The sequence below is a fragment of the Papio anubis genome, chromosome 6 (genome assembly GCF_008728515.1).
Source record: "Papio anubis isolate 15944 chromosome 6, Panubis1.0, whole genome shotgun sequence".
Classification (NCBI taxonomy): domain Eukaryota; kingdom Metazoa; phylum Chordata; class Mammalia; order Primates; family Cercopithecidae; genus Papio; species Papio anubis.
In genome coordinates, this window is record NC_044981.1 from 128,721,745 (window position 1) to 128,744,254 (window position 22,510).

Consider the following 22,510-nt stretch of genomic DNA (forward strand, 5'->3'; position numbering starts at 1 on the left):
TAAAATTTGGGGACTCTGTTTTAAAAAATGAGAATACAAAAAAAGAAAGTGAATATTTATTTTGATAAATTACAATTTTTAAAAAATTGAGACAGGGTCTATATAGCCCTGCCACCCAGACTGAGGTGCAGTGGTGTGATCTCAGTTCAGTGGCATGATCTCAGCTCACTGAAACCTCTGCATCCCAGGATCAGGAAATCCTACTTCAGCCTCCCGAGCAGCTGGGACTACAGACATGTGCCACCATGCCCAGCTAATTTTTGTATTTTTTGTAGATAAAGTTTCACCATATTGTCCAGGCTGGTTTCAAACTCCTGGGCTCAAGTGGTCTGTCCGTCTTGGCCTACCCAAAGTGCTGGGATTACAAGCATGAGCTACCACGCCTGGCAGTAAATTACAAATGATAAAAAGCTGCCGAGTATTACAAAAATTGCATAATCCAGGAATTACCTGATACACTTCCATAATACTTTTTTCCCTTCATTTTTTGATTGCATGCATTTTGGTCTTTTTTTCACAACACAATGTTTTTTTTGTGACATTACTTTCTATATAGAGAAAATAAAAGAACCCAGTCTGTCCTCTAGCATGGCCCTCTGCCATGGCCCTGGGAGCTGTAGGACAGGTTCACACTGAGAGATGGCCTCTAGCCCTGTGCTTTTCCATCTTTGTGCCACGTGAGTGATAATGTGGGATATGTATGGCATGAGATGGCATAGTGAGGAGCAAAAGAATTCCTGGAAGTCCTTTCTATACCAAGAGAGCTAGTGAGAGCTTAACTGCACATTAGTTAAGTGCTTGTGAGCCATCTGTAAGAAACCAAAACCAGACCCAGTACAGTGGCTCACGCTTGTAATTCCAGCACTTTGGGAGGCCGAGGCAGGTGGATCACTTGAGGTCAGGAGTTTGAGAATGACCTGGCCAACATGGTGAAACCTCATCTCTACTAAAAATACAAAAAATACAAAAAAAAAAAAAGAAATTAGCTGGGTGTAGTGGGGCGTGCACCTGTAATCTCAGCTACTCAGGAGGCTCAGGAAGGAGAATCACGGACCCAGGAGGCAGAGGTTGTAATGAGCCGAGACTGTGCCACTGCACTCCAGCCTGAGTGACAGAGTGAGACTCTGTCTAAAAAAAAAAAAAAATACAAAAAAAAATATTTTTCAAACTTAACTGATCTTAAGTCAGATCCCAAATATTCCATGGCCACCCTTATGTCACACGACACAAAGGAAATGAGATGTTGCTGGCCAGGTGCAAAGCATTAGTGGTCTTAACTGATTGCAGTTATTTCATTTTAGCAAATTTTACAAAACATATCATTATATAAATGCATTGCTGGGTGCCTCCCAGGGCCTTGGAAGGGCTGGAGTGAGTGAGGGGCCCTGCAGCTTAAACTTCATTAGCTTTCTGATTAATCTGCCTCTGCACACACGAAAAAGGACTTATCTAGTTGAGTCCGGTGTCATTCCTAGTTCTCAGTTTAAAGCAACAGAAACCAACTCCAACTTGGAAACTGTAGTCAAGAATAACTCCCCAAATGCTGCTTTGATCTAATCTAGCCACCCCTGAGCACATACCTAACAGCATATATCTAGCAACTCTGACATTAAATATTTTGGCCAGAGCCACTGCCACCATCCTCGCTGGAAGGTGGGGCCTGTACATCCTGCTACTTTGTGCCACAGCTTCTGATGCAAAATCCAAGGTGTATGAACTGCTTGGCAGAGCCTGGTCCTAAGTGAGAAAAGGGAGTATCAGCCTTTTCCAGCTTCTGTTTAGGAGACAGGTTCTTCCTTGCGGAGGGGGATTCCCAACACAGGAAGGGTCTTCTGATCCTGGGCAGCCTAGAAGAAAATAAAAGCCCACGACAAGTTCTAACATGTCCACCTGCACTGAAATGTAAGGAGTTCATCTTCAGAAGCTGAGCATGAGGTTTCACATTTCAGTAAGCTTTGTGCTCCAAATTTTCCCTGAGTTATTCAGATTATTTAAACTTGGAAAGTAGTCATTTCCTGTGCAGTGTCCTCCTCATTGTCTCGCAAACAAAGGACATGTAATGAAAGTGGACCAGAGCTCCCAACCCAATAGCTACTGCTTGTTGTCATGTATGATCAAGCAACTTCTTCTGACTTTATGGTATCGAAGGCAGGTTAATCTCAAGGAAAGGGTTAATCATTGAACAGCTTTTTGTTAATGCCTTCCATCCAAGGGTCAGGGCAATCGGACTGAGGGAGAGTTTTAAGTTAAAAATACTTTATTTGGAAAAATAGCTGATCAAAGGAAGAACAGTGCTCATTCTATGTAGCTGGGCAGTTCAAAGACAGGCATAGGCCAAACTAATAGATGCGACATTGGTGTGATTTAAAGGCAGCTGAGAATTTGAACAGCCCCATCAGTTGCCCAATGTACCTTTGAGCAAATTAGAAAAAGTTGCCTTTTCTTCAAGATTAGTATTGTCATATTCTGGAAAATTTGCTTTATAAATAAGCAAACGTCTGCTGTCTGCAAATGAGAATGACCCACTTAGAGTTGTACTGTGTCCAAATTGCACAATGGTATATGGCAGCCCTAAGTATGAAGACGTTTTCTCCAGATTTATATTTATTATATATACAATCTGATAGAACCATTAAGCAAAAAACTTTTAAGAGAGTACTTTTTACACATGACTTACCACCCCAACTTATTAGTTATTTTCAGTTGTTCCAAGTTTCCTTCCAGTCTCTACCAATAGGCGCATATATTTATAAAAAGTATTGTAATAGTAATGAGTATGCAACTTTCTGTATGGCACTTTGATTCACCCACTTAAAATAATTGAAAAACTATTTTCTTGCATGGCTACATTGTCTTTCTTTTAGTGACTTATCACATGTTATATAAAGTGAGCATACCATAATGAATTTAACCACACTTACTTTGTAATTTGAGGAACTTTAATCAACATGTTATGACTGATAATATTCTACACCTAAGGAAAGAAATCATAATGAAAACTTTCAGATAGAGAAGTTATTTAGATAGTATAAACAGGTGAAATAATAAATATCCTTCCAAACAATCATACCAAAATGAATATTTTATTGGAATAAGGCTAAACAAGAAGTGAATTTGTATTTCGAATTTTTTTTGTTTGCATAAAGACCATATTTTCCCATTTGTGTTTACACTGTAATGAACCATTGTAGAAGGTGCATTCCACATCAGTGTGCTCTGCAGGGTGCACTGCAGAGAAGCAATAGGGTGTAGTGAAAAGCATGTGGGTTTTGGAATCAAATGGACTTGAACTGCTGTGCTCTGAAATGTCATGTTCTGCAAAAAAAGACTTGTGCAAGAATGCTCATAACAGTTTTATTTTTAATAGCAAAAAATTGGCAACAGCCCAGATGTCCATCAATAGAAAAAAGAATAAACTGCGGTACATTCACCCATATAACACTGTTCAGCAATAAACAAAATGAACTACTAATATACATAAAAACACAGATGGATATCAAAACTACGCTCAGTGAAAGACGCCTTACACAAGGCTGCATTCTCTATGGTTCCATTATATGAATGAAGGTTTAGAAGAAGCAAAGGTAATCTATGTGGAAAAATATCAGAAAATTGGTTGCTTCTGGAACTTTTTTTGTCTCAAGAAAAAGAACCTAAACAAGTATTGAACTCTATTTAATAATATGCATTCTGAAGTATTTTAAACTTACTTTGATATGTATAAAGACTAATATGGATCGAAAGATGGATGGAAGAATTATTATATATAGAGGTGAATGAGCAAACATGGTAAAATGTTGAGTGTAGGTTTTCCTGTGGGATTCAAAATTTTATAATTCAACATTGGAAAATTTTTTGATCTTGGAAATGTTTCATAAGCTTCTTGGTTTCAATTTCTGCAAAATGGAAGTAACAGTATTTACTTCACAAGGTTGTTGTGAAGCTTTTAAAAAATTGCCATGAAAATAGGCATGCTCTATGGTAGACGTTTACATGCCCTGTGAATCTGCTTGTCTTCTCTTTCATCCCTTCTTCCCTGCTGTGCCAGTTTATAAGTCAGGATAGGTGTTTTGGGATTTGGTAGCATTGCCTATGAGCAGTAGTCTAAAGTGGTAGGTAGCAAAAGTATTGGGGTTATGAAGAATGAACTGTCTGCTGTCTGCTGATTATGTATTCCTTGAGTGGAGGAACAGATTTTAATAATGGAAGTGGCTCAAACTCCAGAGAAGAGGGATAGCCTGTGGTTATACTTGGTCTAAAGGAATTGGCAGAAAGCAGAGAGGAAGGACAAAATGTTATAGGCAATCATCATATGGATTTTCACATTTAAAAACTAAATAGTTATTTAGCTCACTAAAAGCTCTATTTGTGAGCACTCATTTAACTAATAAATATTTATTAAGTGTCTACTTCATGCCTGGCATTGTGCTAGGAGCTGGATGAATGTGCAAGATAGAAATAGGTGCCTGCCCTCTTGGAGCATACATTCTAGTATTGCTAAAGTTAATTGGATTTACAGGGATCAGTCTGTTAGCCAGCAAATACTTACTATTTGCTGAGTGCCAGACACGCAGAATACTATAATAAAGTAAACAAACATAGTCCATACTCTCACAAAGTTTGCAATCTAGTAGAAAAGGCAGATTTAATCAAATCACTGCATGTAACTGTATCAAATACACTATAGTGTGCAAAAGACTGGGAAGGAGAAGTACAGGGTTCTTAACAGAATTGAGGCAGAGTTCCCCCCCTCTAGTCTGGGTGAAAAAAATTTTCTCCCCTAAACTTTTCTCTGAGTTAAGAGATTGAGGTAAGTACAAACAGAGCTTGAGACAGCCAGTGGCCCAGGTCAGATCACCAGCAGAATAAAGAACAGAATTAGGAGCACCAGGAGGTGATGTTGTCAGTTGCATTGCTGAGCATTCTTTTTGAATCCTGGTTGGCTTACTATGCCTGTGGATCTCCTGTACGGTTTGGCTACACAAAACAGAGTGAGAACTGTTGGACTGCTTTTAACCATAGTAAAGTATTCTGGAATTAGGTTTGTCTTCTGCCTAGTCAAGCACTATAGCAAACACTCAAACACTCCCATGGGGCCGAGAAGCTGCTAGAAACACAGGTCGTGGGATAATGAAACAAAGCAATGATACAACTAATCCATTGCAAGAACATTTTACCCCTAATGAGGTCATTGGTTCTGAGCAGAAAGAAGTGAGAAGCCAAGAGAATATAGAGAACTTATGGGAAGCATGTGTCTCACAGATAGAAATTGAGACTCCTATATAATTGTAACCCACCCTGGGAACTAATAAAATGAGTTGCTTCAAACCATCATTGCATTACACATTCTTTAGTGGGGACACTGATGTGTGGGATTCTGAACTTCTTACCCTCTTAATCAGAAGGGGCCTGGATTATGCCTGGACGACTTTCATTTTCCAGCACTATCAGCAGACATACAACGGGTACATAATAAATAATAGTTGAATTATTATAGGTTTGTTTCCATTTGCTACCTGTTTCCCTGAAAGATGAGAAAAATATATAATTATCTAGCGATGAGCAAAGGAAATGTACAAATAAGTGAATTGAGAGCTTTGCGGTGATTCAGCTAAAATGTTGAAAGGAAGTAACAAAAATTTAGCTTCTGCTTATACAAGCACAAATTTGTTTTCCTGTCCAGAGAAATGCCTAGGACTAAAAGCCATATTTCATGGCATCTTCTTAAAGTCAGGTAGGTCTGAATGTGTAGGAAGCCAAGAAAATCAGAAAAGGACAAGGCTGGGAAGTTAGAATATAGGAGAGTTACAGTTTTAGACCTCCTGGAATCACAATCTCAGCTCTACCACTGATTAGCTGTGAGACTGTAGGCAAGTTACCCAACCTCCATTTCCTCTTCTATAATGTTGGTACCTGCTCAAAGTTATCATTTGAGTTATTGCGCTTAGCACAATTTCCGGCACATAAGTGCTCCATACATGTTAGTTTTTATTCCAAATGATTTTTAAGATGATCTCAATTTCCTCTATGAGGTGTTTTTTTTTTTTTTAAATAAACATGATTTGTTGAATGAATAACTGAAGGTAAAATGTCATAATTTTGTAAGATTTTTTAAATAAATATGTTCACAAATCAGAAAAAGATCCTCTCATGCCCTGATTTTGTTTGAGATTACATGATCACCCCACCCACACAATGGGTCACTTAGTCTGGCCTCTCTGAGTGGGGAGTATCCTCCTCCTACCTAGGCAAACATGAAATCTAATAGAAGATTCAGTGTTAATTTGTCTCTTAAAGACAATTCTGCATTAAAAAATGGATTACTTTGCTATAACCTCAGCATATAAAAAGTCTAAAGAATCTGCACATTCTGAGTTTGTGTATTCTTGATCTCAGGCTGTGATTTATCTGACAGGCCTTGGAGAGAAAGATACAGGCATTTGCCTAGATGAAAATCAGGTTGAAACAATAAAGGTATTTTATGCTTTGTGTAAGCTGGTAAATACCATGACTTTTGGAATAACAGTCTTGCTGAAAAATTGACACACTTTTCCTTCTGGTATGTCTTTGCATAAATTGTTCCTCTTTCTGCAAGATTAACTGATACCATCTGCGAGTATTCTATCCCCACTCTCAGCTTGCATTTAAATCTGCATGTTTCTTTTCTCTGCCTCTTTTCAAAGGTGCTAGAGTACAAGAGCTACCCTTAGCTAATGGCCAAATACTCCGTCTGAGCTCCCTTTCTTTTAACCCCTTGCTTCCAACTCTGCATCTAAAGGCAAAAACAATCCTCTGACTCACGGCCCTCCCCCTGCCTGTGATAGGCTGCTTGGAATAGCAACAGCCTGTGTCACCGAAAAGGGCAAAGCCTTCGGAAATAGAAACAAAGTTGGTCACAAATCACATTAGCTTTGCCCGAAGTTTTTCCCCACACTCTTCTTTAGCATGCTATTATGGGGAAAGTGACCACTCGTGGGAGCGGGGGTGGTCGGGGCTGTTCGGTGGCGGGGGAGCGGCTGTAACTTCTACGTGACCATGGTACCTGTTGAAAACACGGAGGGCCCCAATCTGCTGAACCAGAAGGGGACAGCCGTGGAGACGGAGGGCAGCTACCGAGCCAGCGGCAGCCGGCATCCTCCCTGGGCGAGAGGTAAAGTGAGCCTGCGGTGCTCGGGTGACCGCAGAGAAGCAAGCTGTACTCATCTCCCGAGTGTACTGTCTCCTGAGTCTGCGTGTGTGTGTGTGTGTGTGTGTGCGTGCGTGTGTGCGCGCGCGCGGCGCACGCGTGTGGGCGCGCTGGATGCGTGGAGAGAAGGGGACAGGGTCTGGTGGGACGTGGGATAGCTCTGAGCTGTAATGTTGTGAAGATCGAAGTCTTGGTGGAACCTTATGTGCCAAGAAAATACAGGTTACACATTCACCACCGGTATGATGGATCCCCTTAATTGTGTTTACATAATACAATGTATGAATCTTTTTCATATTGGAACGGTCCACCGGCAAGGATAGTCTCATTTGTAAACACGCACAGGCACACGCATGCCCACACTTTTTCATTTATTGTCACAAATGGACACCGTGTAACCAGTTGACATTATAACCACTGTTTTGAAAATCAGTATTTTAAACAGGCTTCATAAAATTATTAGTTATGTAATCAATGAGAACACAAACTTCCTTTTTAAATTCCCAGCACGTTTGTGATGAATTTGAGCGTTATTCAGAGCCTGAAACGCTTGCTTTGCTGGGTGCTGCCTTCTTTTGAAACTGGCCTTGCAAACTGGGGTTTGTTTGCTATGTTGTCCTTCTGAAGGTGAAATTTGGAAAAGTTTTAATTCATTTAAGCCATCTTTGATAAATCAGGGGCTGGTCTTCCCTTCCACATTTACAATTCCCACAAATACATTGTACACTTTTTGCTGCCTCTTCCTGTTCATTTAGTTTGTGCTGAAAGGAATTGAAAGTAATTGTAATATGAAATGACAACAAACACAGATAATCTTCTCTTTCCTACTACTTTCCTCAGCTCTGTATTCTTAATCAGATATTACATTCCCAAGCAGCATATAGAAATTTCATGCAAAATCCAATACATTAAACGATACAAAAGACATCTGCCTTTCTCTTGGGAATGGTCCTAATACTGACGTTTGCCTTGTGGGTTTGTCTGATCCTGGGGAACTGAACCTGTGACCCCTAACATCGAGGCATGAAACGGCCCTCTTCAGGAGTGGAGAAGCCCTCCATCTTCCATGTCTTCATCTCAGTCTTCTCTTGCTTTCACACTTCTCGTCAAGAATGAGGCTGGGCGTGGTGGCTCATGCCTGTAATCCCAGCACTTTGGGAGGCCGAGGTGGGCAGATCACCTAAGGCCAGGAGTTCAAGACAAGCCTGGCCAACAGAGTGGAAACCCTATCTTTACTAAAAATACAGAAAAATAAAAAAATTAGCTGGGCATAGTGGTTCATGCCTGTAATTTCGGGAGGCTGAGGTATAAGAATCGCTTGGAAGTTACAGTGAGCTGAGATCACGACACTGCACTCCAGCCTGGGTGACAGAGCGAAACTCTGTCTAAAATAATAATAATAATAATAATAATAATAATAAAAGAATATCTGAGGTCATCTTTCAATATGGCCTGCGGTCTCTTATGCAGAGGTGCCCTTTTCCCTAAGTGTTTGCTACTCATTGGCCCACAAGTTCCCTCAGAGCAGGCAAGGGACACATATTTGGAGATAAAGGGAAAGAGTTGCAAAGTTCTTTTCTCCAAATTCCTGGAAACATGAGCTGCAGTGTAGACTGCAGAGCAAGCTGAGGTGGTGATGTTAACAAAAGGACTCACTAAATAGAGTCAGTGATAGTGTCACAAAGAAGATGAAAAGAAACTGCCTAGGAAGTCCTTTTGTAGTAACCATTAAAAATGGACTGTTTATTTTGATACGGCTTTGAAGGTACAATGTGCTCTTAATAGCTTATATTGTACAAATTCACAATTATCCAGAAGAAAGATAATGTGTGTTTACATTTGCAATAGTTGGTTACATGCATAAAATTCAACTCAAAGTGCAGCTGTTTTCGTTGTTGTAAAGAAATAATAAATGAATAAGTACCATAAATTATCTTTCAAATTTAATTTTAAATTAACTTTCATTATGTAGCACAGAAAGCCTAAATGTTTCCTTAAAATGTCGGAGGAACACAACTTCGATTTGTGCTATATATAATATGCATTTACATGAATGCAAACCTTTTATTTCCTACTTTTGTAAATTTTCTTAACTTGTCTTAAATGTCTTTTGGCACCCGAAAGCAATTATACACACATATGTATAAATGAATGCAAAGTGCAGACTTGCTGTATGGTTTTCCTAAGTTACTCAAAGTCTCCATTCATTAATACTGGGATGGTATCTTCATCTATTTTATGAAGGTGTTGAGATTTAATGAGATCATATTTGTCAAATACTCCCTTTGGCTTCTTCGTATTTTCAACTTCTATAGTTGCTTTCATCTAAGAAATTCAGAGTATTTAAATTATGCTCAACAATGATCATAATATGTCTGCATTTGAAGGTAGCAAGCTTTTCCACCTTCCTAGATGGAAAAATCAAAGCACAAAGAGGAATGAGTTATATAACTCAGGACAAGGTAATTAAATCATGTGAGATACTGAAAAACAAAGCAAAACCAACCCCCTAAGGTCTGCAGTTGAACTCCCTTGATGCTACTGTGCACAGTGAAAAATTTTGGCAGGTCTTTCTTGACTAACCCTCTTTAACTGAAAAGAATGCTTTGTTCCAGTGACTAGAAGCTAATGAACTTAATTCATTTTCAATAAGCTATGACTCAAAGTGGTTACATTTTTAGGAATTTTTTTCACTTTCATGGACATGTTCCAATTCATTTTAGTATAGGGCAGGATTAAGCTCAGTTTGAAATTCTTGTGCCTAGAGTTGACAACAGATATAAGTGAAGTGAGATACTAGATGGATGGACCAACTCACACAAGCGAAACCTGAGGTCAGAAGATGTGTGATTGGCCCAAGGTCACACAGAGGATGGTGCAGAACTGACCCTGGTGGCCTCTGGCCCAGGAGATTCAATACTGACTTCTTCAGCTCCCAGGTTTCCTTTATTTCATGATCCAAACAATTGGCTGTGGAGAGAGTCCTCTTAAGTTTCCCTTCACCCCCATCTGCCCAAAGGTTCAGAAACCGAGAACAATATTTACCATATGAGTGCAGGCTGTCAGCACTGCAGAACTCTCTGGCAGTGGGACCCAGAACATGAAGAACGGGACTCATGAACCCAGCTGAAAGGACTGTCCTTCATCCCCTCTGAAGATGCCCCACTCTGAAATTTAAGAAATACACACTTCTGCTCAGCAGATGAGCATTCTAAGGCAGTCGTTCTGAAACACTTTTAAAGCTGTGAACTCCTTTTTCCTAAATGGAAGCTGGGCAGGTGGTGAGTATGTAAGATGTAAGTGTAACTATGTTCCTGCTGAGTGCTGGTCTCCCGAGTTTAGCTTAAACTGGGCCCCCTGGAATTTCATCCGGCCAGGCTTTCTCAGGCTTCGTCAGTCAGCTCTAGGGGAAGTCAACTTGTAAAAGAGACGGAGACTTGGAAACAAACTCATCCTCAGGGAAGAGAAAGTCAGGCCAACCAGCTTGAGCAGAGGTCAGAGCTTTGGTTGTGAGAAGACAGATTCTAGTAAGAGGCCAGTTACCTTGGGCAGACCCAGGCATCTCAGAGTTTTTGATGCTGGGCCATTCCCATTTTTCCACACTTTCTATACATTAAAAAAAAATCAAGCATCAAAACCCGTGACAAAAATTATAGTGCTTTAAAAAATATGTATTTAACAAGTCAATATCCGACAACAATGATTGTGTCTACTGTGATACGCATTTCCAAGGAAATAACAGGTGTTTTTTTGTTGTTTTGTTTTTTCTGAGATGGAGTCTCGCTCTGTCACCCAGGCTGGAGTAAGGTGGCGCGATCTTAGCTCACTGCAACCTCCGCCTCCCGGTTTCAAGTGATTCTCGTGCCTCAGCATCTCAAGTAGCTGGCTACTTTTTGTATTTTTAGTAGAGATGGGGTTACCATGCTGGCCAGGCTGGTCTCCAACTCCTCACCTCAGGTGATCCTCCTACCTTGGCCTCCCAAAGTGCTGGGATTACAGGTGTGCTCCACAGTGCCTGGCTGGAAATGACAGGATTTTTAGACATGTTCATTTATGGAGGACCACTTGCTCTTCTGTGTGGTCACGAGACCAGATTTAAACATAAACATCTCCCCTTTCAGTCCAGTCAGCGTATCTCTGTGACTGTACATTTAAATTCACTTGGAGATCACATCAAAAGTCTAGATTTGAGGCTTTTCACCACTCTGAGCATTGGGCAAATGGCTCCTCTGGGATCTCCTGGGAAGGGAAAAGGCTGTCAACATGGTGGGAGACGTTTCTCTGCAAACTCTGGGTGCTATGCGTCATACTCAGCAGTGGGTCCTGCTCCTCTCTAAGGACGTGTCACCCAGAGAGGGCAGAGAGGTTGCCACAGACCCCCTCCCAGGCTCTGAAGCAGCAGCAGACACATGCTGCAGGAAGCCTGCCCTGCCAGGGCCTGGCAGACCCAGATCAAGCCATCCTGAGAGCAGCCGGCCAAGCGGTGGAGCCCACCTGAGCAGGCTGAGATGAGCTGGTGCACACCAGCATGCCTGAACCAGTTTTTACAGCCATTCTAATAGGTCGGTGCTTCTGTTCTAGTTGTTAAATATTCTCAACATCACCTTTCTCTCTGTCAGATTACCAACAGTTGCTGAGGCAGCTGAGAGCCCAGGAATAGGCCTGGTGGTAGCTGATAGGACCTGAATATGAGCCCACAGGGTATCTTCCTTGTGAATTCTCAAGAGGGTGGTCTTTAGTGGTCTAGCGCTTACACTAGTTGGTAGAGACAGAACTCAAAATATACTGAATCTACCTTGGAGCAGCCGAAGGGAGCTGAGATTTGCATGTGTATACAAAAGATGAATCCACCAATTTTAAAATGCAATTTTTAATTGCTGTAGGTATGTAGGATTTTATTATCATTCAAGAATAGTTCGTCTTTGAATCATGGTTTCATAGGGAGCATTTTCTCTGTACTATCTAGCCTTTGAGTTAAAAAAGTTCTGAGAGCTCTAAAAGGCCCTCCACCACTATGCAACAGTTGAAACAGCTATTTACTCAGTGTATGAGCAAAACGAGTTATATAAGATTTTAAAATTGAGTAGAGTCAGAGCTCCTTCATTCAGTTTTTTTTTTCTCATGAACAGTTTTCCCCAGAAGGATGAGTTATTGAAAAAATTAATGCAATGGAAGCCACTTAAAAGATACCAAGTTATGGTGATGAGAAAGGAAAAGTTGGAATTGCTCCTTCCCAAGAGGCTATTTGACCAAATATCAAATGTGGATGATTTCTCATCCCTTCTTCCCTTCGAAAGTACTCAATCTCAGTTAACATCACTGAACATGACATCCTCAAAATAATTCCCAGCTGAAACTGAGTCAAGTATATTACCATTAGAGTAAGTCAGTAATTCAAATGTTTTTTCCTGTATTATTTTGTTTTGTCTTTGCACAGTGGCATCATTTTTCTTCCCATGTTATAGCACATTTACTTATTCATTTGCTAAATGACTATGCCTCAGTAATATACTAATCATTCTTTTTTAAAATTTAAGACAGAGTTTTGCTCTGTCACCCAGGCTGCAGCACAGCCTCAGCTCACCGCAACCTCTGCCTCCGGGGTTCAAGCAGTTTTCATGCCTCAGCCACCCAAGAAGCTGAGATTACAGGCACTCACCACCACACGTGGCTAATTTCTGTAAATATATTTTTTAGTAGAGACAGGGTTTTACCATGTTGCCCAGGCTGGTCTCAAACTCCTGGCTTCAAGCAATTCACCCGCCTCAGCCTCCCAAAGTGCTGGGATTATAGGCGTGAGGCACCGCTGCCCACCTAATTATTCTAAACTACTTAGTAGAAATAATAATAAGACTAAAATAATTTATTACATCATTCTAGTTTTAGGAGATTTCATTATTTTTGAACAATGATTTATTTCATACTGTTTTGCCAAAATTCCACGTAGAAAAATGCAATTCTTTGTTTGACTTTCAGGAATATATTTTTTAAGTAAAGCAAGTGTAATTTAATTTTAAACTGTTAAATTGTGATTGCCTTGGAAGTAGCTGTTTCTCAGACAACTCATGACTCAGGTCTGCCTGGCATCCCTGGGCTCTGGAGCTGTTAGCAGTGTCCATTACTATTTTATACAAAATGTTTTGCTCCCACACACATCTCCACACTTCATGGAAGTCAGCGTTGGGAGTCATATGTAATGCTAATTAAAAAGCCATGACAGCTCAGCTTCAGATGTGCAAAGTTTTTAAGAATAGGGGAAACGGAAGTTGTAATTAGGGTCAATTTGTGTGGTGAGAGCGCATCCTCACACTAATGAAATGTTTTATTTATATTGGAAAACTAAGCTGCAGAAATCTTCAGGCAAAATCACAGGAGGAATTTTTCATGCTGCAAGCCCAATTATGTAGGTACTGCCAATTTTGAAAGCAAAGGAATTCAAGAATTTATGAAAGACACAATTGTTATGCTGGAAATAAGGTATTATTTTATTTCTGTTGCTATCAGTAAAAGGCTGTTTCAAAGCTTTACCTCTGTATTATGAAGATTTTACCTTCTAGATTCAGATTAAAGGAGCTTTTGTCAAATGATTCTTGTGGGCCAAGTGGTTCTATTACTGTAATCCCTTCAGATCTTTACAACAACCCAATGAGGCACCCCAGTTCACAGATATGGAAACTGAGGCTAAGAACAACAGCCAACATTTACCAATCACTTATTACCAGGTACCAGGGACTCTTCTGTCTCATTCATTCTTATAACTCTACGGTGGAGGTAATATTATTATCTTTATCTTGTGAATGAGGACACAGAGAGACACAAACCTTAAGGGACTTGTCAAAGTCTAGCTGGTAACTAATTAGGTCTCTGATTCCACACTGTCCTTCACCTTTAAGCCCAAGTTCCTCCTGGAAAGAAGCAAAGGGACTTGTCCTGGGTAACACAGATATTAGAGGACAGCACAGTGATCTGAACCTCACTTTCCTAAATCCAGTCCAGGTTTGCTCTCTTGACCAATATTACCAGCCAGCACTGATGTTTCTACTTTCTGATCTGTGAATTTGGGTTCCAGTTACACTCATTTCAGGACTTGTTTGCATTCTATTTTAGTTAATTCCCTAATTTTTTATGTAACTTGTATTTTTCTATAAGATTATACGTTTCTGGATAAAATATGTATTTCATGCACCTATCAGAGCTCTGAGCTGACTGACAGTGCTTGGAAAGTTCTGCGCGATTCATAATAGGCTGGAATCATGCCTTTTTCTCTGTATTTCAAGCCTACGCATGAGGGATCACATCCATGCGGCACAAGTACCACCTTCTAGTGCCATTAAATCCAGATGTAACCTAGGAAACATCTCAACACGATGCTGCCAGCAACCACGAAGGCTGATTGCAGTCGCCATCAGATGAAACTTGCCTGCCAGACAGTGCTGGCACATAGTACATGCTTAATTGTTGAAGGAGTCAATGAGTAAAGAAGTGATTGCTGAACTAAAGAGCATTTTACTTCTGCAAATACATATTGAGTACCTACTACATGAGAGGCACAGTGCTGGATGCTTCAGGGTTAAAAAAATGTATCTAAGACATTATTCTTTTTTTTTGAGACGGAGTTTTACTCTTGTTGTCCAGGCTGGAGTGCAGTGGCGCTATCTCGGCTCGCTGCAACCTTCTCCTCCTGGGTTCAAGTGATTCTCCTGCCTCAGCTCCCGAGTAGCTGGGATTACAGATGCCTGCCACCACATCCTGCTAATTTTTGTATTTTTAGTAGAGATGGGGTTTTATCATGTTGGCCAGGCTGGTCTCAAACTCGTGACCTCAAGTGATCCACCCACCTCAGCCTCCCAAAGTGTTGGGATTACAGGTGTGAGCCACCATGCCCAGCCTATTATTCTTGTCTGTAGGTTTTACCAACTTATCAAAAAGATAAAAATCAAAATAACTGCGAGATAACCATTCAGCAAATACTGAGTGGGTAGTAGGAATCAGATATGATGCCAGGCCCTGGAGTCTGGTGATAAACGGAAGGCATCCTCACAGTGTGGATGCTTATTGCCAAATAGCGGAGAGAGATGAGGGACCAGGAATCCTTTGATGGAGGAGATGGCTTGATATTATAGATAATACTATGATAGCAAAGGGGGAAGTTCAGCCAGTCCCTGAAGACTCCCGGAAGACAGGATGGCTAAGTTGAGCCAAGCATGTATAACTGAGGCCAGTAGTTTTACAGAGCATTCTAAGGAGGGAAAATAGCTTGAACATGTTTGGAGAAGAGAGAATGGCACATTCAGGGAGCTTCACATATTTCGGAATTCTGGGAGCACAGAGTTCAAAGCAGGAAAAGAGAATGACAAAGGAATCTGAAGCTGGCAGCAGGCACAGCTTCCTTAGCTTAAAAAGGATGTCACAAAACCTTTGTGAACTAAGTACCATGAAAGCAGGAATTCTTGGGAAGGAGACCATATTAATTTAGAGAAATCAAGAAAATTTCTTTTTTTTTTTTTGAGAAAGAGTCTCACTCTGTCACTGGGCTGGAGTGCAGTGGCATGATCTCGGCTCACTGCAACATCTGCCTCCTGGGTTCAAGCGATTCTTCTGCCTCAGCCTCCCAAGTAGCTAGGACTACAGGAACACACCACCATGCCTGGCTAATTTTTATATTTTTAGTAGAGACGGGGTTTCACCATGTTGGCCAGGATGGTCTTAATCTCTTGCCCTGGTGATCCGCCCATCTCGGCCTCCCAAAGTGCTGGGATTACAGGTGTGAGCCACACCCCCGGCCTGAGAAATCAAGAAAATTTCTAAAAGTGATGGTAGTGGTGACAGAAGTAGGGAGTTTTAGAAATCCTCATTTACATGTCTCCAAATTCTGTAGCTTTATGGGGTCACCATTCTTTTAATATTAAAATAAAAATAACCGCAGGTCCCATGTGGCTAAATCCACATGCCTCCTTCCCCCCCACCAGCCTCCCATCCAAACACACACAGTGCACTTCAGGAGTTTCGTGGTTCTGATCACCCTCCTGCACCAACTTCCTGCTTTTTCTGGGTCCTTGCCCTCCACTCCAGCAACTGGTCTTTTCTCTTATCCCTGCTCCAATCCATTCTTAGATGACAGCAGCCCTCTTTCCTTCACATTCTCGAATCCCATTCATATATGCTCTTTGTAGATTTTTACTAAGCATTTGAAGAGGACTGTAGTGCAATCGAATATTAGGTAGGCCCATTCTAAACATTCTCTTGTCAAATCCACCATAAGGAGTTTCTTTTTTGGGGGGTGTGTGTGTTTGGTTTTTGTTTTGCTTTGTTTTGAGACAGAGTGTTGCTCTGTCACCCAGGCTGGGGTGCAGTGGCACAATCACAGCTCACTGCAGCCTTGACCTTTTAGGTTCAAGGGATTCTCCTGCCTCAGCCAGCCAAGTAACTGGGATTACAAGTGCACGCCACCATATTCCGCTAACTTTTTGTATTTTTAATAGAGACAGGGTCTTACTATGTTGCTCAGGCTGGTCTCAGACTCCTGGGCTGAAGCAGTCCTCCCACCTCAGCCTCCCAAATGTGTGTGTAATCTATTGGGATTACAGGTGTGAGCCACTTAACCTGGCCAGGAGTTTCTTGTAAATCAACTTGTAAAAAATCCGCAGGTTTCTTGTCATACTGAGCCCTTGGTGTCTCTCTCTCTCCCCATTCCCCACAACTTGTCAACTTGTCCTGACCTTTTCTTCTATTTTATTTTTTTTCTATTTCTGGGCTCTCTCAGCCTTTCATTCTCTCTTTCTCTTTCTCTGTCTCACTCTCTCTTTCATCAAAATCCCCCCTTTGTATGTGATAGAGCACTTCAGACTTTTCTCCCTCCCTCTGTCTCTCTCCCATAGGCCATCTGTCCATTATCAACATGATAATGGTGAGTTTAACCCTTAATGTTCAGGTGGTCATTCGGGTATTAATTTTAGTAAATTGCTCTTCCTTAAAGGACCTTCATCCACAGGCTTCACAATATAATTTATATTCTTCCCATTTCATTTCCCTAATTAAATAATTTATAAAGCACTATTGGTGATTCTCAACCATTATTGAGTGCAGGAACTCCTTTTAAAATATAAAAACAACTTCAAATCCTCCCGAAACAGTCTTCGCAGTTTTATATTTATCGATTAGAAAATATAGAGTGACAGAAAGTTGCTATGTACTCACTAACCCATTGAATTTTTTTAAAAACAACTTTCCATCCCGTTTATATACTTTTGGAATTGTGAAGTACAGATAAGTCTTTTACTATTTTTTCAAGATTAAATAATGTTTAGTGGACTGGGGATCCTTTCGGAGATGTCAGTTTTCAAACGTCCATGGCTCACCAAGGCTCACACACATTGAGTATCCCCTTCCTGGAGATGTCAGGGGACTCTAGGAAAGACAGCTGCGGGTTTATGCTCCAGGTTCCCTCCCTCTTTACCATCCGTCATCGAAAATCTCCACAAAAATACAGGCAGAAGTGCAAAATCACCACACCATTGAAAGCCCGAATATTTGTCAAAGAGTTAGGATTTAACAGTAAATAAAATGGGGAGCCTAATGTATAAGATTGGGGCGTAAAATGTTGGATTCCCATAGACTGCCGCTGTGCCTCCTCATTTGACAGTGATGGAACTTTCACCAGGGAAGGAAGGGAAAGAGCTCCTCAGACCCTCAGAGCTGCTTTCTCTGAGGGTCAGAATTTCTTGCCTTAACACCTGATTGATTCTTCAGTCCCATCCCCCCATCCTGTCATTATCACTTCCGTTTCTCTCTCTCTCTGTCTTTTATTTATTTATTATTATCATTTTTTTGTTTGAGACAGCTTGCTTTGTTGCCCCAGCTGAAGGACAGAGGTACAATCATAGCTTACCACAGCCTTGAACTTCTGGCCACAAGCAATCCTCCCGCCTTGCCTCCCAAAGCACTGGGATTACAGGTGTGAGCCACTGTGCCTGGTCATTTATCTTTCTGTATCTCTTCAGGGACTCCCATTTCCATGATTTCAACAACTCTGGGCTGGATAGGCAAGGCAGTGACTCATGGCATTTTGAAATATGAAACTAGTGTTAAGGAGGGATAAAGTCTGTCAGAGCCACTGGAACAATGCACTCCAGAAGTTTGTTTTGCACCCACTGTTTTTGACAAGTAAAGAACTGCAGGCTGCTTTAAATAATCCAGGAATGATCTCCCTCATTCATCATCGGGGGATCAAAAAGTGGAAGCAAAATAAATAAATAAATAAATAAATAAATAAATAAATAAAAAGTTCCTTTCTCGGTTCAATGGAACCACACCAGAAAAATAACATACAGACATGAGAAAGTTGGCTAGCAGCTGTACACATCAATTGCACCTCCAGTGCATGAGACCTAAGAGGAGCTTCTAACTGAAACCAGGTGGCTAGAATAAGGTGTGTCACACACTGAATATACAACAGCCTTTCCAACTCCCCTCTGATTTTCTACTTTTCCTACATGGAAACTAACTAACTAAAAGATCAGGTACACACTTGTCAGTCTCTCTCACAGCCAAGTTTGACCAGTCGTCCACTGGTTCTGGTCAATGAGATATTAAGTAAGTCTTCCAGGGTGCTTCTTGAAAGTTTTCTTCTTCATAAAAGGAGAGAGGCACAGGAGGATAAACCCTTGTCCCAAGCCTCCTTCTATTGTCTCCTGCCCATGGATGTGGTTGTGAGGGAACATAATTTCCGGAGCTGCGGCAGCCACCTTACACATATGGTGACAAACCAGGGGACAACAGACAACCCTTTGAGGAAACGGGAACAGAAGGATGAGTACAGTGTGAGTCCTTGGAGATACCAAACCCAACCTGGTCTTTTAGTTAATTAAACAATAAATGCCACTATGATGTAAGCTTCTGTTTTTCAGGGCTTGGGGTTCTTGCAGTCTGTGTTAGCCTGTTCTTACGTTGCTATAAAGAAATACCTGAGGCCCGACGTGGTGGCTCACACCTGTAAGCCCGGCACTTTGGGAAGCTGAGGTGGGAGGATCTCTTGAGCTCCGGAGTTTGAGACCAGCCTGGGCAACATGACGAAACTCCATCTCTATCAAAAATACAAAAAATTGGCCAGGTGTGATGGTGTGCTCCTGTAGTCCCAGCTACTTGGGAGGCTGAGGTGGGAGGATCACTTGAGCCTATGAGGTGTGGAGGTGGCAGTGAGCTGAGATTGTGCCACCGCACTCCAGCCTGGGTGAGAGAGTGAGATCCTGTCTCAAAAACAAAAACAAAACAACAACAACAAAAAACCTGAGACTGGGTAATTTATTTTTTAAAAAGAGGCTTTACTGGCTTACCGCTCTGCAGGTTATTCAGGAAGCATAGCGGTATCTGCTTCTGGGGAGGCCTTGAGAAGCCTCCAATCATGGCAGAAGGCAAACGGGGAGCAGGTACATCACACGGTGAAAACAGGAGTGAGAGAGAGAGTGTGGGGTGGGGGGAGAGAGGCCACACACTTTTAAACCACCAGATCTTATCTGAATTCAGAGTCAGAGCTCACTTATCACCAAGCAGATGGCCCAAGCCATTCATAAGGACCCCCATGACCCAAACACTTCCCACCAGGCCCCACCTCCAACATCCAGGATTAGAATTTGACATGAGATTTAGTGGGAATATACATTAAAACAATATCACAGTCTTGGAATGGGACATCAATTGCGATTAAAAAAAAAAAAAAAACAATGTCACAGTCAAAAATATCATAATTGATTTGGGGACCAGGTGAAAAGAATGCAGCAAATCTAGTTATTGCCAAGTATGTTTCAAATACAGAGGAAAAGGGTGCATTCTAATATTTCTATTTATAGGAAACATAAATAAATTATGGAAAGCATCTGATTTCTGTTCTCAATATAATTTTTTAAAATAGACTCTGTGGCAAAAGATGTAAACCACGTCTGATGATAAGAATAAACTGAGGTGAAGATAGAGCTTGCTGAGAACTGAGATGCAAATAGATCCATGATGTGTAGAGTGGAAGGGAATGAAACTGCAACAGCAGAATCATCATCTGAAATCTGTGATGTGGAGGATGAATATGAGATGCTCTTCTGGATGCAGATAAAAAGGATGAGAAGACAAAGATGAAACAGGAAATGAATATATTAAACTAACATATAAATAATTATGCCTAAACAAATAGAACAAAAATACTTGAGGAAATCTTTTCTGAATGGATAAAGAACTCAACAAGTAGCAGAAAAATTTAGAAGAAAATGCACCAGACTTATCCTGGTGAAAGTTTTGAATTGAAGAAGGGAAGAAAGGAGGCCGGGTGCAGTAGCTCACGCCTGTAATCCCAGCACTTTGTGAGGCTGAGGTGGGTGGATCACCTGAGGTCAGGAGTTCAAGACTAGCCTGGTCAACATGGTGAAACCCTGTCTCTACTGAAAGTATGAAAATTAGCCAGGTGTGGTGATAGGTGCCTGTAATCCCAGCTACTCAAAAGGCTGAGGCAGGAGAATCGCTTGAACCCAGGGGCAGAGGTTGCAATGAGCTGGGATCACGCCACTGCACTCCAGCCTGGGTGAAAGAGCAAGAATCTGTCAAGGAAAAGAAAAGAAAAGAAAAGAAAAGAAAAGAAAAGAAGAAAGGATAAAAGGAAGAGCAGAAAGAAGCCAGGCGCGGTGGCTCACGTCTGTAATCCCAGCACTTTGGGAGGCCGTGGCGGGTGGATCACTTGAGGCCAGGTGTTCAAGATCATCCTTGCCAACATGGTGAAGCCCCGTCGCTATGAAAAATACAAAAATAGGGGGCATGGTGGCCCACACCTGTAATCCCAGCTATTTGGGTGGCTGAGACAGGAAAATCGCTTGAACCTGGGAGGCAGAGGTTGTAGTGAGCCGAGATCACACCACTACACTCCAGCCTGGGCACCAGAGAGAAACTCTGTCTCAATAAAAAAAAAAAGGAAAAAGCAGAAAGAAAAAGAATGAAAGTCATACACATACACATAATCAGGCAGAAAAAGTGAACCACAAGTCAAAGCACAGGGGAGTACTAACATGCAAATTTAAACACTGCCTCCTCTTAATACCTCCTCAGCCAATAGGAGTGGAAGAATATGAGTTTCAGGAAAGGATGTCTGTGAAATTGCCACTAAATCAAATCTGTGTTTGGAAAACTAACAAAGAAAGATAGCAACATTTCTATATTTTTTTCCATAGAAAATTCAAATAATAATAGATGTTAAGAGAGGCCAAAATTCCTGTTGGTCCGAGTTTTACTGTGTGCTGAGGAGAGGATCAGGGTGCAGGGGAGGGATGGGAGATAGTAGCTAGATAAGCCTTGTACCCAGTATTTGTCACTACAGGGGTGGCCACGCAGGGCCCAAGGCCAAGGAGCAGCATGTTGGACATTTGGTGGGCTGGAAACACCACACCAGAACTCACCCTGGGAAGTGCCCTCTGGGAGGTTATAGGAGGTGAGCCTTCTGCTAAGCTCCTGCATCTCCTTCCAGGGGCATCCTGTAACCTCTGCTGAGCACTGGCCCCCATGATACAGACTTTCCTGCTCCCAACATGCTCCCAGTCCAAGGCAGGATACAAACCTAATGAAATATAATCCAGGGTGCTGTAAGACCTTGGACGTAAAGGCAAGAGAGAGAAGGGAGATTAAAGCTAACCTGGCCAGGTGCAGTGGCTCACGCCTGTAATCCCAACACGTTGGGATGCCGAGGCAGGCAGGCAGATCACGAGGTCAGGAGATTGAGAACATCCAGGCCAACATGGTGAAATCCCATCTCTACTAAAAATACAAAAATTACCCAGGTGTGGTGGCATACGCCTATAGTCCCAGCTACTCTGGAGGCTGAGGCAGGAGAATCGCTTGAACCTGGGAGGCGGAGGTTGCAGTGAGCTGAGATCGTGCCACTGCACTCCGGCCTGGTGACAGAGCCAGACTCCGTCTAAAAAAAAAAAAAAAAAAAAAAGCTAACCCAAGAGGGTAAGCCTATGGAGGAGGGAATATTTGAGCTGGCCCTTTAAAAATGAATCAGGGGAGGCCCAGGCAGGAGAATCAGTTGAACCTGTTAGGCAGAGGTTGCAATGAGCAGAGATCACTCCACTGCACTCCAGCCTGGGTGACAGAGTGAGACTCCTCAAAAAAAAAAAAAAAAAAAAAAAAAATTGAATCGGGTTTCCTTGGGCTGTGAAGGAAGGCGAAGGACCCTGTGGTGAGGGGAATAGCATGAGTCTCAGCACAAAGCTGGGAAAGAGCACAGAAGATTCTGGAAACAGCTAGTGGTGCAGATGGGCTGGAGAGTTGGTACCTGGAGAATGTTGTGAA

The 22,510-nt window shown here is 41.7% G+C and overlaps 1 protein-coding gene across 3 annotated transcripts in view; it reads left to right on the top strand.

The window, feature by feature from the left end:
- Positions 1 to 6,847: 6,847 nt before the first annotated feature.
- The window catches only part of SLC2A12 (solute carrier family 2 member 12), a 66,506-nt gene continuing 50,843 nt past the window's right edge, over positions 6,848 to 22,510 (top strand). For all 3 annotated transcript variants that reach the window (XR_001902151.3, XM_003898158.5, XM_017958318.3), the window contains exon 1: positions 6,848 to 7,150. Coding sequence is in view for 2 of the 3 variants with exons in the window: in XM_003898158.5 (XP_003898207.2) it covers positions 7,036 to 7,150 (115 nt within the window). In the remaining variant the exon portion in view is untranslated. The remainder of the gene's footprint in view (positions 7,151 to 22,510) is intronic.